The following is an 18,473-nucleotide window of genomic DNA, read 5'->3' as shown; positions in this document are numbered from 1 at the left end:
TTTGTCCTGAAGTCTTGGAACAATAAAGTGATACAGCGATGACAGACATGCACACACGCCCAGCCCACAACCCTGCATCTGTTAAACATTCATTATTCTCCTCCGTTGTCTTGCAGAGAGAAAACTGCCATGAGGCTACAGAGCCAAAGCAGGCTGGACCACATGGCTGCTTCTTTTCATGTCCACTGCCGCTGGTTCCACATGGCGCACAAGTGTGAAATTGGTGAGTAGATTACATGTGAGTGCTGTGATGTGCCAGCAGCTGGTCCATCTTTACAGGTCAATACTGATCAAACGTGGCTGATAATGTGTGCAGTGAGAATTTTTTCCACGTATCTAGGCAGATATTAGGACTCTAGTGAATCTTCTCACTGGAAAGAAATTGTATTTATTGATAAAATCCATTACAAAAGACTATACAGTGTACTGTGATGTCCACATGCATTTTCATCCCATTCATTTTTATACTTCAAGCTAAATGTTTTTACAAAGAAGGCGACAGCCAACAGTATTATTTCATCATTGATCCCTGACGCTGAGAACATATTCTTCTCTAAATGTTCATAAAAAAATTAAGCTATATATAGTCTTATAAATGCTCACATCATTGACTCATAATTGAAGTTCATCCCAGGCTTGACCCATTTGCAGCTCTCAGCTAAGCGATCAAGGAACCAATACAACGCCTCACTGCCCTCTGTCAATACACCTGGTCTGACCTATTGGCTGAGGGGAGCAGATCCATAACATTGACAGTCTCCCCCGTTCTCCTTTGCTCTCTCATTAGATCCACTCTATTAAACGCCTTATGCATCCGTCTGTAGGCTGCTGGCCCAGGGATTAGAAACAATCGGAGAGCCCTGCTGGTGGTCGGTGAGCTCCACCATGGCTGAGGAACTGAGAGAAAGTGCTGAAATGCACTAACTTCACAGGCTCTTAAATACACTGGAATGATCCTCGAAGGCAACAATAGAAATTGTCTTTCAGAAGGCAAAGAGTGTTTTTCTGGTCTTATGCATTTGTGCGGCATTTGTCAGATAAATGTTTCTGCAGTCTAGCATTAAGAGTTAGATTAGAAGATCGATGCTGCTTTCATACGTTTATGGTGAATATGGAGCCAGCAACCAGTTATCTAGGTTATCTAGCTTAGCACAAAGATTGGAAACAGGGGGGGAAAGCTGGCCCTACTGTGTCTAGTGGTTCAACATGGCATATCTCACTTGTTTAATCCATACAAACACTGAAGCGTACAAAACAACAATTCAGTATTTTATGTAAAACTGCCAATTGTCAATTTTATGCTTTGCGTTTTGTATCGATTAATCATGTTCAGAAGCGCTCAGATGGACAGTACCAGGCAAGCTGTTTCTGCCCTGTTCCCAGTCTTTATGCTAAGCTAATCAGCTCCTGCCTGCAGATGTATATTTAGCAGACAGGTATGAAAGTACTGATCTTCTCATCTGACTCTCCCCCATTAAGTGAACAAAATGTCGAAGTCTTCCACTTAGAGTGATGCTAATGTCACTGTTTGACATTGGTTTGTGCGTGTTTACACTGTACAGTATATGTGTGTGTGTCTGTGCTTGAGGCATTATTCGGGGGTGGAGTTCAGGCGAATGGGACTGTGTAGCACAGTGGAGTCATCGGGGTCAGACATGGCCGCTGTCGTCACTCCCATCTTCTTCAGGGAATGCTCGTCTGTCACTGAGATGGAGCGAGAGAACACAGGACGAGAGGCGGCCGATGGGCCTGAGATTGATAGAGAGAGAGAGAGAGAGAGAGATATTTTAATTGTTCCCTTTTCCTCTATCCACAATTCTCATCTTTTGACAACACAAATGCATTTACGTCATGCCAATAAAGCAAATTGATATTGAAGTTGAGAGACAAAGAGATGGATAAAGAATGAGAAACATATGACATGAAAGAAACAACAAGACAGAGATAAAAGAGGAAGAAAAGCAAAAGAGGCAGAACAGAAGAAGAGAAACAGAACTGTGTTCGAGTTTTCAATTTATTTAAGTACACTTAAGATCTGTGTCATTCATTTAAGATTCACATTAGTTAAATCTCTTATTGGTATTCAACTCACACACCCGGTGTTTTATTAGACTCTCGAGAGTAAATGACATCCATTTATTTTTATTACAGCACATGAATGAAATGAAAACTATTATTCGGTCTGTGCAGAGATGCATGCAGTAGCAGCTTTCGGCCTGTAGGGGGTCATGGCGGTGCAGCGAGCAGCAGCAGGTTGAGCAATGACTGCAGATTTGTTGCAGCTTGATGTTTCTCATCATCACACACAGGGTGTGTGTGTGTGTGTGTGTGTGTCTGTACAGGCAGCAAGATGCTACAAGCCATATTGGGAATTCTACCTTTGATATCTCTCAGATCCAGCTGAGGTTCACCAGACTAACCAGCAGGGGGCATGGTGACCACACACACACACACACACACACACACACACACACACAAAACATGCACATGCACATACACAACACATATGCCCAGTCACAGACCCCCACCAGGGCTGACATTTGCAGCTCAGTGCTGCAATGGCTGGTTATTTATGTTGAGAGGTTTGGTGATAGAGAGAGTTCAGCAGGTGGCTGCATTACACTGTTTATCAGACCGACGCAGTGGCATTATCACTTCATGAGCCAGCCTACACTCTTCTCCCCCCTTACATCTGTCTTTCCGTCGTCCTTTTCTGGGCATGCACCCTCTGTCTCTCCCTCCTCGCTGCTCCTTGTGTTGTGAAATGCCTCCTGACTGCTCTTCCCTCTCCATTTTTCTCCCACAGATGTACGCCAGCCATCTGGGTACTTGTAGGGCACAGCTAAGGCTTTAGTGGTGCAACCAGCCTCTGTTCAAGCCTGTTAGCGTTACGGAGTTGTTCATTCATACCATTCTGCAGTGCGTTGACAGCAATGGATGACATGGCAAAATACATACAAAATACCAGATTTATTGTAAATTCCCATGATCTAAATATGTGGAATCAGTCTTTTTTGCCTCTCTGTACTTTCTTCGTACATCTTCTGCCTGCTTATTATGCTTGAATTACATAGAAGAATAATTACCACCAGGCACAAATTACATTTCAAACTTACTTGCTCTTTTCATGTACTCTCCCTGCTCTCACCTCCATCTCTCTCTAACTTCAGCGCTCTCACATTCAGCTTTATCGCCCCCCAAGTCTGTCTCCCCCCCTGTCCTCTGTGGTATTTCAGTACAGTGCAGGTCAGGAGCTGCAACCTCACCTGTGTTGTTCTGGTTGGATTTGACTTTGCTGTTGGTCTTCTTTTGCATCGCCTGCTCGTACTCTCTCACCTCCTCCAAGCTCAGCCCTGTGGGGAATGCAGGGCACACACACACGTACACACAAACACACACACACGCATATACATGCACAGCATCAGAACAGAGTATGAAATATGTATTCAATTTCACAGGGTGTATATTGAGGGTAAAGTCATATTTAAAAACACAACAAAGTACAACTGCATTGTCCTGAATGTTTCGTATCTGTAACACATAAAATGTAGCATCATTTCTGACCCACCGTGCCATTCGTCTATCCACGCCACTGCTTGCCTGTGGCCAACCAGGAGAATGTCCCGGATGTTCTGTAATAATAACAGAAACAAAAACATGTCAGGAAAATGTGAATAAAAATGATTTGGGGTTATATTACAGTACATTACTGTCCAAATAAAGCTGTACCTTTGCTTAATGTTAAAGAAATTAGATTATGGTTGAGATAAGTGGAGACTTATCTTAGCAGTATTATGTGCGCGAGCCTTTGTCAAAAAAAGGCTGTATTTCCATAAATGCTTTCTTTACATGGAAAAAGGGCGTTGCTAGCTTTGCCTTTGCCTCTTTCTTCTTCATGCGTCAGTGCTTTGCTACATTGTGGAGGATGAATGTGTTCACAGTGATCTTTTCATGTGCTGTTCCATCAGCCTCCATTGTGAGAAGTATTTTTGAAAACCTGTACTGTGTTTGAGGCAGAAGAAAAGAGGCCTTCTTACTTATTGTGGTGTGAAACAATACAGCAGATTTCCTAATAAATTTGACCTAATGGTGTATTACATAAAACTCAGTGCAGAGGTAATTTGAGGCTAACAGCCTTCTTGGCAATGGGCTTGATAATTATACTAATGTCTGAAAATTAATGTGGTAATGATTTATTTGTGTCAAAATTCAACACATACCACATTCAAATAACAAACAAGCAATCAGGATTTTTGAGGATCCTGATTTTTCCATAAATGTACTGCACAGTTCAAAGTGAAAGACTTTATTAAATCCTTTTAGCCGTTAATTCAAATTTTTCGACCTTGAGCTCCACCTATAAGTGCAACATTAACTGCAGATCATATCTTGATCCAACCCTCTTTAAATCGACACGGGGAAAAGGCATGATGGGAAAAACAAGCTCTGTCTCACTCTGTGAATGAAGTCCTCGGTCCTGGTCTGGAAGCCGTACACCTCGAAGCTGCACTGCACCCTCTTATAGGAGCACATAATGGGCTTGTGGTCGTCTCTCCAGCCTTTCTCCAGAGGCCCTCGACCAGTTTTACTTGACTGCCAGCGACTCAGGTCCTGCACAGAGCAAACGGTGGGTCTATACACTACTTGCTGAGTCTGCAGAAACGTTGGCCCTGTGAGGCGTCTTCAGGGGGAAAATATGAACGTGTATGTTTACACTGCAAGTGTGTGTGTGTGTGTGTGTGTGTGTGTGTGTGTGTGTGTGTGTGTGTGTGTGTGTGTGTGTGAGTGTGAGAGTGCGCGTGCGTGTGTGTGTGCGGAGGTGCGAGCAGATTGTTGCTCAACACAGCCCTGAAGAGGAAAGTGTGATAACACACATTATGCATCTGTGACCAAAGGATGATTGGAGAGTGTTTGATTCTGTGATTTTATGTTCTCACAGTGTCACGTCATCTGTGGCGTGTTTTCATCTTTTTGGGTTCATTTATGTGTGTGTGCATGTATGTATAACAACTGTGTTGAAGTGTGCTCATCTGCATGTGTATCCACAGCTATGAAGTGACCTTTGCCTCCAAGGACTTGAAGGGAGTAAAGAAGTGTAAAACCTTGGTGGAGAGAGAATGAAGATAGGCAGATTTAAAGGAGGCATGTAGGTGTTTTACTGATTTATGCTCTTTTCAGAAGCAAAAACACAAGCCAGTATAGCAAAGAAAATGAGGATAAATCTGTGTGTTTTTGTATTTGTGTGCCAGTGTCCACATATGTGCATTATAAACTATTATCTCTTAAGAGAAGTTTTACATTTTGGGAAAAGCACTTATTTCCTTTTTTGCAAGGTAAGATGAGGAGTTTCATGCCACTCTCATATCTGTGCAATAAGTATAGAGCTAGGGCCAGAAGGTGATTAGCTTAGCTACACTTAGCATAAAGACTTAAAGCAGGATTAAAACATTAATACCAACACAATAATTCACACTTTATATCTTGTTTGTTTAACCTGTGCAAAAAATAAAAGATTTTAAGTGGAGAAATTTGTAAATCAACAACTTGTCATTTTTACATTTATTTTGTGTGTGAATTCAACTAAAACAGGATACAACGTGTTCGCTAAAGAGCTTCACAGTGTTTTTGTTTTTTTTTTTTTTTTACCTTTGAATCAGAATCAGGCTCGCTCACCACTTCACCACATCACAGTCTTTATGCTGAGCTACTTGCCTCCTGGCTCTAGCTCAATACTTAAAACAGACATGAGAGTGGTATTGATCTTCTCATTTAATCAAGTGCTATTTCCAAAAATGCAGCACTATTCCTTTAATGTAATCACATAGCACTTCCTCTGCAAAACCTCAATCAGCTATAGATAACGTTTGTCCACACACATTCATTTGTGTATGCCTGTATGTGGTTGCAGATAAGCACGTTTGTGTGGTGTCTGTTGTTTCTGCCTGCCAGTTTGTACCTCTGTCTCTTTGTAGTGTTTTTCAGGGATGGGGTCAGTCAGGATATCCAGGAAACTCACATTCTCTGCTGGGGTCGGCGTGTCCCCAAACACCTGCAGCCAAACAGATGGGGGAGGTCATACAGTATAATGAAAACAGACACGCATACTCTCACACACATACAGTCACTCACTCAGTGGAGAGCGGGATGAGAGTAGATGAGTAACTGTGTAGAAAACTGAGGTCACACACCATAACACCCCTCACTATATCCCACCCTGAGGCCCTTTGAGCGAATCACACTGGAGCAAAGAGAGAACAGACAGAGAGCAGAGGAGGGGGAGATGAAAAAACAAGGACGTATGGGGGATATTAAAAGAGAGTGAAAAAAGAAGAGTTATGAGAGTGGAATACACTTTTCCTTGTCGTGGAGGGAAGCTTGCGAGAGTGCACTTTTATCTGACCTTGTTTAAAATTTGTTCTAATGCCCCGCTAAAGTTGTTCACTTCACAGCTGAAAACTAACAAATACGGAAAACCTGCCGTTAGATAATAGCCGCTCGTTCCTGTGGTGCTGCTGTTGGACTATGTCTCCCCAAGGTCTCGCTCCCTCTTATGGAATGTTGAAGTAGGTCTGTGTATTGTGTTGCTTTTCACAATGTGCTCAGGGCATGACGCTCTCTTGGTTTCCTTGTTGTTGTCACTCTTCGTTTTGTTTGTGGTGTAGATATTCATGCAGACACATAAAGAGCCCTGACAGTGGTATCACTCAAAGCCATTACTTGCGTAAAAGTGCAGTCACAGGGGGCATTTTTCTGCATATTTGTTATTTGTACTTTCAATACTTTGACCACATTTTCCTGGTTTAACTTTTTCAATGCAGGACTTTCACAGCACTGAGTCCAAAAAAGTTGTTTTAAACAAGTTGGGACAGGAGCAGCAAAAGACTGGGTAAGTTGTGGAATGCTCTGAAGCACCTGTTTGGATCATTCCACAGGTAAACAGGTTGATTGTTAACAGGTGATAGTATCATGATTGGGTATGAAAGGGGCATCCTGAAAAAGCTCAGTTGTTCACAAGCGAGAATGGAGCGAGGTTCACCACTTTGTGAACACATGATTGTATAAAGGAAAATAATACATGGGCTCAGAAACACTTTCTCTTTCATTCCTGTGTATATGCATATGTTTTGCAATGGGGGTTGTAAATGCCTGCATTGAAAATGTTAAAATAAAAGTATATAAGTAAATCAGGAGAATGTAGTTTAAAGCATCAAAAGTATAAATATTAAATATGCAGAAAATGGCCCCTGTGACTGTTTTACTATTGTAAATGATGTCATTACATCATTATTACTAATGCTTTAATGTATAAGCAGCATTTTACTGTTTACCTGATTGAAGCAGAGTTACTTTTTAAAACAATTTTATGTATGGCAGCAACTCATGATTAGTTTCATTATTAATCTACTTTCTCAATTAATTGATTGATTGTTTGGTTTGTGAAAAATGTGACACCTTAGCATTGCTTCAATAAAGTGAAAAAATGAAATAATAACAAGGAAAAGAGGCAAATCCTCACAGTTGAGAAGTTGGAACAGTGAAATGTCTAAAGACAATTAATTTGAATTGTATACTTGTTTCAGCTGTCATTTTGTGTATACTTTTAGCCAATTTAATGTACAACAAAGCATCATATTTTATAAGATCTTCACAGTGTGTAAAGTACGTTGTAACTATGTGGTGGAGGGAAGTGTAATCCTACTCTGAAATGTAGTAAAATTAAGATGTAGTAGTATTTAAAAAAAACTCTCTTTTACTCAGCTCTGTGTATGCCTGTTTGAAGAAGCTTGTGTAACCTGAGACTAACCTGTAACATGACATCAAACAAGATTCACCACATTTCTTTCCACAAGCCTGTGTTTATATTTTGACATGCTGGGTCTGGTTACTTGATTCCTTGATTACAAAGTGCAGACACGGGGCCAGATAGAGTTGCATGTGTTTGTGAACGTCTGTGTTCATGCATATCCGCCTTGGACGAATGCAGCATGGCAGCCGTGCTCACGGCCGTTGCATGTCTGGCTAATAGATCTGCCAGTACTGCGTTTTGTGCTTTGCTTGTTTCCCTTGTAATGGGCACATCAGTCTGATGAACATTTTCTTTGTGCTGCATAGAAAATTGCAATTTCTCTCTTTCCCCTTTCCCCCACTCCCCCCCACCTCCTTCCCTAATCACTCCATCTCGCTCACCTCTCGCTCCCTCTCCGTCATACTCACATTGTCGTTATCGCCGTTGTTGTTCTCGAATCTCGTCTCAATGCGGATGCTGAACTTGGGAAGGAATGATACCTACGGGGTGACAAGAGGTAAAAAAAACGGAGAAAAAAGGGTTGAGGGCAGAGATAGGGAGAAGGAGGAAAGAGGCTGCAGATTAGATCCGCTGATACTGGAAAGAGATGAGCTCTGTTGCATTCATGTACAGTAAATGATGTGTGAGAATACTTACTGAGTACTCTGCAGCACGAGGGACAGTCAATATGGATAGGGAGAAACAACATTAGTTACTCATACATGCATGAGCACGCAATTGCTCTCACACACATGTACCTGTTACCACAGGGGAATACATGCATACATAGTGATAAATATTTGAGAACCCAGCTGTTAAAAGTAAATAAATGCTGTATTATGCATTGAGGTGAAAGGAACCTGATGTTTAACGCAAACAAAGGCACTCAAACACACACCTGTGATGGTGTACGGGTAGAAGTTCCAGGCCTTTTCTGTCACGTAGAAGAATCTCGGGACGATTGCTTTCGCCCAGGACGGCAGTTTACTGAAAAGCAAAACAGGTAGAAATCACAGTCAGCGGGTGCAAGAGCAGGGGAGAGAGATTATGGAGGGAGACAGAGAGATCCTAAGTGGTTTTTGTGCCATTTATAGCCAGATTACCTGTAGGCTACTCTCACCACAGCGTTCATTTGTATGACTCATTCCCAATTACACCTGTAGTGATGAATTGTTACTCTAGCTTCTAGGTCACATGTCAGAACATGATTGAGGTAGAACACATTTTTCACTCACTGTTCTTATGTGTGTGCGTGTGGTATGTGCATGTGAGTGGGTGTGTTCCAGCATATCATTACTAATGAGGACCAAGTGTCCCACAAGCACAGAAAGATTAGGAAAATCCTCCACAGTGAGAACATTTCTTTACTTCTTTAAGAGTTTATTTTAGGATTAGGCCTTGGATTTATAGTGGTGATTAGAATAAGAGTTGAGGTTACATTAGGGTAATGAGTGAGGTTAGCTCAGGGTTAGGAAATGAATTTGGAGTTAAAAGAAGAATTTGGGTTGTTTTTTAAGGATGGGCTTTCACCATAATCCCAGTTCATTGATTAATTGACTGTCACCCTGAGCACAAAGCAAATAAACAACTTGCCAGCACAATTACATGGTGATTGCGGTCATGCATAGCTTCAGATTGAAGCGGTGGAACAATCATTACAACATCGCAGTCCCGACATATCTCACACATTTCCTTGTTTACTTTCGGGACTGTAGATCTTCAACTGTGTTTCAACCAGTTTGGAAAAAATATAATCCCTTTTGCCTCAGCTTGAAGCAATAAAGTGTAAGTGTAGCGCTAGATATTAGGACATTTGCAAGCGATTATTAATGTGTTCACAGATGTTCACTCTTGACCTTTGGAAACAGTTTTGTCAAAACAAAATTCTTAACTTAAGGTCCCTTTACTAGATTCCCCCCTTACATCTCACAGCCTTCAGGAGAATATAGAGGTCTGTACTTGTCATGGAGAGTGTGGAAGTATTTATAAATTCAGAAATAATTCAACAATGAATATAATAATAATACAATAACACAAATGGTGATTGTAGTCATGCATAATATTAAAGCAATACTTTGACATTTTGGGACGTAGTTATTCGCTTTCTGCTGGACAGTCATCAACACTCTCAAAGCACGGAGTTGGTTAGCTTAGCATTTGGACTGGCAACAGGGGGTTAGAGCTAGCCGGACTCTTTCCGAAGGTAAAAAAATCCACCTACACTTTGCTGTTTTATGTGCTGGACTATATCTAGGGTTCAAGCAGTAACTTCCTGGAATCTGGAGTTGCCTGGCAACTGCTCCCAGCCATCAAATAGTACAACAAATAACCCACCATAAGACAGCAAACACTTTTTCTACTGATTAAACATGTTAACTAATGAGCTTTAGTGTTGCCGGTATAGGCAGGTTTTGTTACCTTGCAACACAGCCAAGCTTGCTGTTTCCTCCTGTCTCCAGTCTAAATTCTAAGCTACGCTAACCAGCTGCTTCTTTGCCTGAAAAGTGAAGCAAATTAAGATTTTTTAAAAAAAACCTGCATTCTTTCTAACTGCCAGCAGGGGGCGAATCCACTGGTTGCAAAAACAAGTCTGATTATATGTAAGCTTATGAGAAACTGACACTCCGTCTCACTTGATTTATGACCACAGTAAACAGTTTCAGTCTTCAGTCGAGCATGATGTTGATTTTTGTAAAAATATGCTTTGGGGTGTGGCTATCTTGTGATTGACAAGTTACTACCACAGAGTATCTTCTGGTTCTCAGTCAGATCGAATCAGGATAGGGAGTAGTGACGCGTATCCTTCCCAGCTCCACCCTCTGCTTCAAATATTCTGGCTGTTAAAAATCAAGATGACCATAATGCCGTATGGTTTCAAACAAACCAATGGGTGACGTCATAGTGGCTCCGTCAACTATCATCTAGACTCTCATCTGTCTGGCCGCCAGAAAGTGAATAAGGACATTTCTCAAAATGTTGAGTCCTTATGTCTGCTTACAACTACAGTGTATAATTAACTGTTAAATATAATAACAAATAGCACTAATGGTTTTAGTGTGACTCCCCTCTGATGTATTGAACTGGAAATGTCTATTTTCAACACTACCAGGGAAATATCAGAGTCTAAAAATTCCCACATATCCTGTAATTGCGGATGACGTGAATGTGTTTTTCTCACATGGAAGTCTGTAGTTACACAATCAGAGCACTTGAAGGGTTTACCTGCTGATGAGCTCATGGCGCAATAACATTTTCACAATAACCCTGCAGTACAGGTCCAAACACATTTGGGTACTTGGACTTTGGATGTAGGCAGGTTACAGTGCAGTGTGTGTTGAAATGATGTTTTGGTGCACGTCAGTAGAGATACCTGCGACGTGGATCTACAGGCTGTAAAGCTTTACAGTGAAGTAAGAGATCAAAGGTCGAGCATAGTCAGTTATCACAATGACAGAGCTGCCAACTGTAGGATAAGGCTCCACAGTTATTAGTGTAAGTACATCATTAGTACAGCAACGCAATTGAGAAGCACTCTACCTGCTGAGGTAGATTCGCTTCTCGGTCAGCTGGCCCCGGCCGTACTGGGGGTGAATATCTGACTCATTCCTCACCACCTCCACTCCTTCTCCCCCTCCACTCTGCTCACAGCTGTGCTTACTGATCATGTACAGCTGCCCAATCCTGTACTGGAGGCCGAGGAGAGGTTTAGGATGATTTTTATGGTGGTGGGGATTGGGATGAGGTGAAGAAAGAGAGAGAGAGAGAGAGAGAAAAAAAACTGGTGAGAAAATGTGAAGCAAAATCACCTTCCTAATCCAGAGTGAAAAATTATAAGTGCAGTGTTAGTTTCATTCACAAAGTGTTGGTTGACTGTGGTCATGCATTAAGGATCATTTAAACTGAGCAGGTAGGCCTTTGTGTTAAAATAGTACTGTATGTGGCTTTTCAAAGAACTCCCACATCCTTCTTCTTACAAATAAAAAGTTGAATTCATAATTTGCCCTGCCGTTACAGATATCTTGTTTTGGTAAGACCACTAGGTAATGAAGGCTAATGGTAGCTAATGTTCTGATATTGCCTTCCTTTTCCACTTGTTCCACTGTTACCCATCATTTCAGGATTATCCCAAAGGCTTGTTGTTGTTGTAGCAGCTGTACAAAAAAAGGTATATAGTCTGAGGATAGAGCATGATGTGTACTGTACAAATGTTAAAGCTCTTTGAGGCTAATGTGTGATTTCTGGCTAAGTAAATAAAACTACTTGACTTTTAAGAGGGGGTTAAAATTGACAGTTATCAGTTTTCTCACATTGGTGCCCATAAGGTAATTTAAAATTATGAGGCCTTCAATCACCAAAAACTCACATTTAATCAATGAACTGCACACTCCATTGAGGAAATTCTAATAACTATCAGCCACTAAGAAGGAGTTGCTGGTGAGAGCGAGTGGAAAAAAAGAGAAACCTCCTGGCAGCTGGTCCAGCCATAGTTGCTGAGTCCGATTTTATCTCGACAGGCACTTACTCAGTGCTGCTTAGGCGTAAGCTTTGTATTTGCTCTTCATTTTTTAAATAGTCACTTGCTGTGTATAAAGATTTCCCTCAAGTGACCATATCAGGCATCAAAATTTAATTTGGCCAGTGAGGGTGAATGCATGGCGTCTAAATTAGGGGTGGATGGGACTTTGTTCTTTGCTGCAGTCCCAGTTTGTGCTGGATGCCAATGAGGCGGGAGCATATATTCTAAAGGGGACGACGCCTGTGGGCCTCCGCGAGCTTGGCCTGACAGAATCAGTGTTTCACACGATAATGCTTCATTTTCTGCACTGATGCTGCTATCTCTTCTCCTCTTCGACATTGTTTCTATGTACAGTATTGTGTTTGCCTTAATTGCAAATCGCCCAAACTTTGTTTTTAAAGTTGTTATGAAAAAGCAATAAAATTGCACTGCACACTGTTCTGCTGTGGCCACATAATGTAATTCGTTTTGCTGCCCTATATTGGTGTGCCACTAAAGCATTGTTTTAATTAAAGTAGAAACAGAGAAAGATGGGGAGGACGAGAGAAAGAGGAGGGCAGATCTCAGTTTGCCATCCTTCACTGTACTCTGCTGACATCAATGTGACACTCCTCCTTGTCCCAATTACTGTAGAATGTCAACATTCAATATTTACTTATTGGGTATTCATGGGACTTAAGTACCCATTGCTTTGATTAATTAACAGACTACACAGCAGTGAGCTCCTCCCACACACAGGTTGTGAATCTTCTTCACGTTCTAGAAGACTAATCTTAGCAGGAAGTAGAAAAGCCTCATCTGTCCTCGCAGCAAATCGCTGTTATGCACTCTGAATGGCTGTGATGAGTGATGTGTTGAGAAAGTCATTCATTGGCAGCTTTTGGAATGCATTTTCCTACGACCGCTTAAAAAAAGCAGCTGATAAGTTTACAAGCAGTGAGTTTGTCATAAATTCCTGAGAAGTGTAAATATAGCTCATCATGTTTGGGGTAGAGACTCTGCTGATAGTGTCAGTCTGACGGCAAGTGAAAATGAAAGAATTTGCGATTAAAAAGAAGTACAGCTTAAAGCAACTTTTTTCCCCACTGATAAGTGCAAAGACTTGAATTTGTTATGCAACTGTGGCTCTGTCCGCTGACAATGGAAATGAGACTGTTTTTGGGAAACGCATGCAAAAACCTTAACTAAATATTTGCAAGTGATTGTGTGCTCAGCTCCAAAGCATAACGTTTACACTCATCCATAAAGAATAATCATCACAGATCAAGCATTGCTGTAGTTAAAGTGGTAATGTACATGGCCTTTGAAAGGTGTTCATGTTTTATGTTCTTACAACACTCAATCAAAGTAGATTTAACGTGGCTTTTTATGACACTGATCAGCAGAAGATCTCCATTTATTTTATAATGTGACCAGCAGTGCGCCAGTGATGATATAGGTAGATATAGGAGTCCTGTTAAAGTGGGTGAATACTTACGCAGGTATATGTTTAGTAAGTTTAGTTTCTGTCGATCAGTGTCATTAAATCATTCCCTTTCACTTTCGTTAAGCAATAAAACATGAAAAGTTCGATGACTGGGACAAACAGAAAGTTTGAATCACTGATTGACTTCCTACACTGCACTGTACACAAACACCGGGAGGAATTGGGGGTTCGTTGTCTCAAATCACAAATCACATGGCTCAAGGACATGTTCAGCATGAGCACATCAGGAGCTGGAGATGGAACCACCAGCCCTACTAACCCACTGTACCACCTGAACTCCAGCCGCCGCCTGCCATCTTTTCCCACAGCACAATACCTTAATATGGCCGAGCTGCACTGTGTTACAGAAGCACTACTGACAGTTCACACCTGAAAATCAACGCTGTTCCCTTAAAAAAATAAAGCAAGGGTTAGGAAGTTATAAATGGCTTGGACTGAGCTGTCACGATTTGATACTGCCTCAAATAAGCTGCACTTAAACTTACATTACATTCAAGCGAAAGAGGATTTGCTGCAAGCTCAAGTTTCTGTGTGCCCTGCACTGATACTGTAAATCCTATTTTGGACTGCTATTTGTCACTGTCATTGTTGTGGTAACAGGTAGAATTGAGGAGGGGGTGTGGGGGCTTTTGAAGGGCACTTTGGCGCATAGCTCCCTTGTGTCCCCACGTTTTCTCTCTCTAGTAGGATCTCCTTTGTTTATAACCCCGCAGGCCTAATTCCTTTGTTTGAGTTTAGGTCTTGCACAGCCGTAACCAGTCCAACTAGTTTTGAGCGCTGCTAGGAGTGCTCGAGCACGCAAGAGGCGCACAGATGGGGAGATAATTTAGACCCCACAGCAGCACTATGATGCTGCCAGCCAGGTGTTGTGCATTGGCTCAGTCGGATTGGCCGAGCCCGTCGATGCCTAACATACCTTGCTGCCCAATGTGCCAAAGCACCCGCGGAGCAGCCGCAGGAAGTCTGTGTGCTCCGCCGCTTTTCTTATCAGCACATTAACACTTTCAAGATTACGAGTGGAAACAACACATTCACATTTGAAATAAAACCCTCTCTTTTGTCTGTCAGTTTAAAGTTGCAGGAGGTGTGTGTGTGTGTGTGTGTGTGTGTGTGTGTGTGTGTGTGTGTGTGTGTGTGTGTGTGTGTGTGTGTGTGTGTGTGTGTGTGAGAGAGAGAGTGTGTGTGTGAGTGTGTTTCTGTGTTTCTGTGTGTGAGCGTGGGAAACACACTTACCTCATCCACAGTCAGTGGCATACATATGCGGTACTCTTTCATCAACATGGTGCTGCAGCTACGGAGAGGACTGCCTTTGTGAACTGTGTCTGTGCGTGAGTCTATCTATCTCAGCTGTCTGGGTTGCATAGTAGACAGGCTCGGGCAAGCTACACTGCTGCTGGACCGCAGTGACCTCTTTTCTGACGCTCTTCTTCCTTTGTTTTGCTGATGTCAGTAGTCCATGGAGTTAAGTCCAGACCTCTCTGTCAATGAGTATCTGAGTGTTTTCTTACTTTGCTCACTCCTTTTTTTTTTCCGTTTCTCTTGCTCAATTAATCTCCTGGACCAGACTTTTTAACCGCTGTCCCTCCCTCCTTTTCTTGTTACTTCTGCTTTCCCCTCTCCTGCCTTCAGCTGCCCTTTCGGTTTGCTGTTTTTACCCAGTTTCTGTTTGCTTTCTCTCGCCACAGTGAGAAAGTAGTAATTAGCTGTGAGGTAAGACTTAAACCTGACCAACTCTACCTGTTCTTTCCCCTTCTCTGCCTCTCTGTGCTTTGTTTAATTCCTCCTCAGACTTCTCATGTGTAACCTTGCTGTCTGCTTGGCGCTCCTCCCTTTTCCCCTCAACCGCCCTCTGCTGCTTTCAGTTCCTCACAAATTCCTTTGCCTGTTCCTTCCTTATCTCCCCTTTTCTCTCCCTCCCTCTCTCTCCGTCTCTCCCTCCCATAGTATCCACGCCCACTGTACTTTACTACCTCCTCACCTGTGTCACCCCCCTCCCCCTCCCTCCCTCTCTCTGATCTTTATCTGTTCTTTCTTCTCTGTCTCTGTCGCCAGCACTGTTTTCAACAACAGCAGCGCTCTATCATGTTTCTATATCTGGAAACATTAAGTAATGCAGTTTGTTGACATCAGTCTGTGAATGTGAAGTACGTTCCCCTTTACCTCCTTCCCAACACTCAGGTTATGACAGCACTCAGGGTACACACAGGGGTAGTCAGGGTGGGCCATTTGATTAAATATTACCAGAGTCATGAGAACTCCCATTAAGCCCCGCGCCTGACTCGCTTACATTGTATCACCTCATGACCTTCGGCTGGGTTTAATTGAATCCCTGTTTAGTAAATGAGTAGTGGGATCGAAGCATTCATAATTTCTCGCCCGTGTCCGTCCTTGAGTCACGGAACCACTCTCCTTTTGCGCAAGTGAGAGCCGATGGTGACTGCCAAGCACATATTGTTGCCTCCCCATCAAATAAGAGAAGCAGATGTTTGGCTTCTCTGCGTCAGTCTGACATAGGGCCAAAACCAATAACCAGCCCTGGATTCTTACTCTCTGGTGGACTTGCTTGTCCAGAAGCGTCTTTCTCACATAGTTTCCAGTAAATAAAAAATGATAACCTTTCAGGCATCACCAGTGATTTTTACTCTTCACACGTGCAGCTACACCCAGGAACATTTCCGTCTCGTGCCTTTTCACACAATGCCAGATGGGGCAAGTCATGGTCCAGCAGATGGCACTAATGCAACACTTATGGATGCCAACCGCCATAAAACTCAACAGAAGAAGAAGATGCGTACTCAATGGAAGAAGTCTCTTATTATTTTCAGGAACGTGGCAGGCCAGAAGCTCTTTTTGTCCAATGTTTTTTTGTGATCTACTGAACATAAACAAGTCATATGAAAACATCTTTCCCAGATTTCCCAGAATATCGATCTGAGTTCCCATTCACACATGGCACCATGCAGGAAATGTTCCAGTAATAGACTACATGTGTGAGGGGGGATTTAGTGCGCCTGGTGAAGGACCCAAAGTGGCTCTCTTCGCCACGTGTCTTCTGTATCATCCGCTCCACAGCTGATCGAGGCATTGATCACGTTGATTGATTATTTAATTGTGGTTTGCGGGTTGGGAATTGGGTTGATGGTAACCATAGTGAGGAATGGCAGCACTCTCAGATGACTGATCCTGCAAATTATGGAGCTGATCAAAACATTGGTTTCCTGATTGATTTATGGATAAAATAGATGTTTACTGTAGTCCAAGATTTATCCTGTGCCCTTTTTAAAAAGATCAGAGTCAGAGGTGGTGCTAGTTATAGTTACTGAGGAATTCAGAGAAGCAATACTTTGAAATGTATGTGGTGTTTTCTTTATGTGTTTTTTTGCATTTTCACGCCTTAATTACAGACATGAAATAGAGAGATGAGAGGAAATGAGGGGAGCGAGGTGGGGAAAGGCATGCCTCTAGGACCTAATTTCCACCTAGTATTAACATGAGATCTCGATCTGGATCTGTTATCTGGATAACAACGTCTGATCAACACGACCTGGTATTAATAAGCGTTGTCATTATCTTGATTCTGCCAGCATTGTGATGTAGATTGTGGTTGTAGATCTTAATATGCAAATGTGCTAGGCGACGTAGGCACAGTGCGTCTCAGGTCAAAAAAAAAGGAATAAATTCCTTTTAAAATAATTTGTTTTGTAAGTAAGACTTGCTAGATCCTGCTTCTTTTTTGCCATACAGCTTTGAGCTGGCAGGAGGAAGCAACATTTGGTGACCTTTCAACTAGGAGGATGAGAAGAGGAGGAGAACTTTTTCTTAGGAATGTGGTCACGCCGCATGGGTTGTATTTACACGCTGGTGAGATCTGAGCACCACCTACACATGTGGTCTAGCCGATTTTATCTCATTCAGATCGCAATACACTGTGCGTGCATTGGTAAAATGGTGTTTTTTCTAATCCATGTAAGATAGCCATGGCATATTCTGGTGTAAATGGGCTAAAAGGTTTGAAGCCAGACCCAAACTGGGGGTGTAGCAGTTCTGCACTCTTAAGTTTCAATCTTTGCAACTAAAGAAAAAGCTATGTTTCAGTCATAGACCATCATTAAGTCTGATAAACATCACACTTTTAATATACTCACAACATGTAATTTGACGATTTAATAAAAAAAAATATTCTGGGCAAAAATGTAAGTTAGAAAACTATGTTTGTACAATCAAATCACACCACTACAGTGTTAATGTATTGCTTTTGTGATGAACTACAAAATGAACCCGAGAGCTAAAATTCAGCTGGGGAGGCAGTGCAGTACTTTAACCTGACTGAAACATTCTGAATCTCTACTCCTGGTCAGAGCTGCCCATCCTTATTTTGTGTCCTGCAGGGCGGAGGAGCAGGCGGTGATGGAATTGGAGGGGACTTCATCACGGTGCTTACACCTTTCACATCCCCTCACATCATTAAATGAAAAATGAATGGATGCACTTAGAAAACTGGTGAGGCGTACTTTGACCTCTATGTTTCCTGCCCCAACTGTGTTCATGTGCGTGCGTGTGTTTGGTAGGAAGACAACAATGAACACTGTGTGTGTGTGTGTGTGTGTGTGTGTGTGTGTGTGTGTGTGTGAGTCAATGCTGTGATGGTGGTGAGCAGTATGGATCTGTATTAAGCCGGAAAAAGG

At 42.2% G+C, this 18,473-nt stretch overlaps 1 protein-coding gene across 2 annotated transcripts; it reads right to left on the bottom strand.

Annotated features, from left to right (window-relative positions):
* Positions 1 to 368: 368 nt before the first annotated feature.
* Positions 369 to 15,629, bottom strand: pitpnc1b (phosphatidylinositol transfer protein cytoplasmic 1b). Of its 2 annotated transcripts, none has more exons than XM_041942070.1 (10): positions 15,022 to 15,629; positions 11,324 to 11,467; positions 8,685 to 8,773; positions 8,444 to 8,451; positions 8,215 to 8,286; positions 5,957 to 6,049; positions 4,456 to 4,611; positions 3,569 to 3,632; positions 3,267 to 3,353; positions 369 to 1,749 (listed from the first exon to the last, which is right to left on the bottom strand). In XM_041942070.1, the coding sequence occupies exons 1-10, from the start codon at positions 15,024 to 15,026 to the stop codon at positions 1,592 to 1,594; spliced, it is 876 nt and encodes a 291-aa protein (XP_041798004.1). In that variant the 5' UTR covers positions 15,027 to 15,629; the 3' UTR covers positions 369 to 1,591. The 2 variants fall into 2 exon arrangements, with proteins under 2 accessions (XP_041798004.1, XP_041798003.1); XM_041942069.1 differs by having other exon boundaries at positions 11,324 to 11,472; positions 15,022 to 15,628.
* Between the last annotated feature and the right edge of the window lie 2,844 nt (positions 15,630 to 18,473).

Source organism: Chelmon rostratus, chromosome 8 (genome assembly GCF_017976325.1).
Source record: "Chelmon rostratus isolate fCheRos1 chromosome 8, fCheRos1.pri, whole genome shotgun sequence".
In the NCBI taxonomy this organism is placed as follows: Eukaryota; Metazoa; Chordata; class Actinopteri; order Chaetodontiformes; family Chaetodontidae; genus Chelmon; species Chelmon rostratus.
The sequence above is the reverse complement of the archived record's forward strand: the minus strand, read 5'-3'. Positions and strand labels throughout refer to the sequence as shown.

Coding starts and splice junctions, on each gene's coding strand:
- pitpnc1b (XM_041942069.1), bottom strand. CDS start 15,069: ATGTTGATGAAAGAGTACCGCATATGTATGCCACTGACTGTGGATGAG. Junction 3,354..3,568: donor GTGGATAGACGAATGGCACG/GTGGGTCAGAAA, acceptor CATTCCCCACAG/GGCTGAGCTTGGAGGAGGTG. Junction 1,750..3,266: donor ATCCAACCAGAACAACACAG/GTGAGGTTGCAG, acceptor TATCAATCTCAG/GCCCATCGGCCGCCTCTCGT.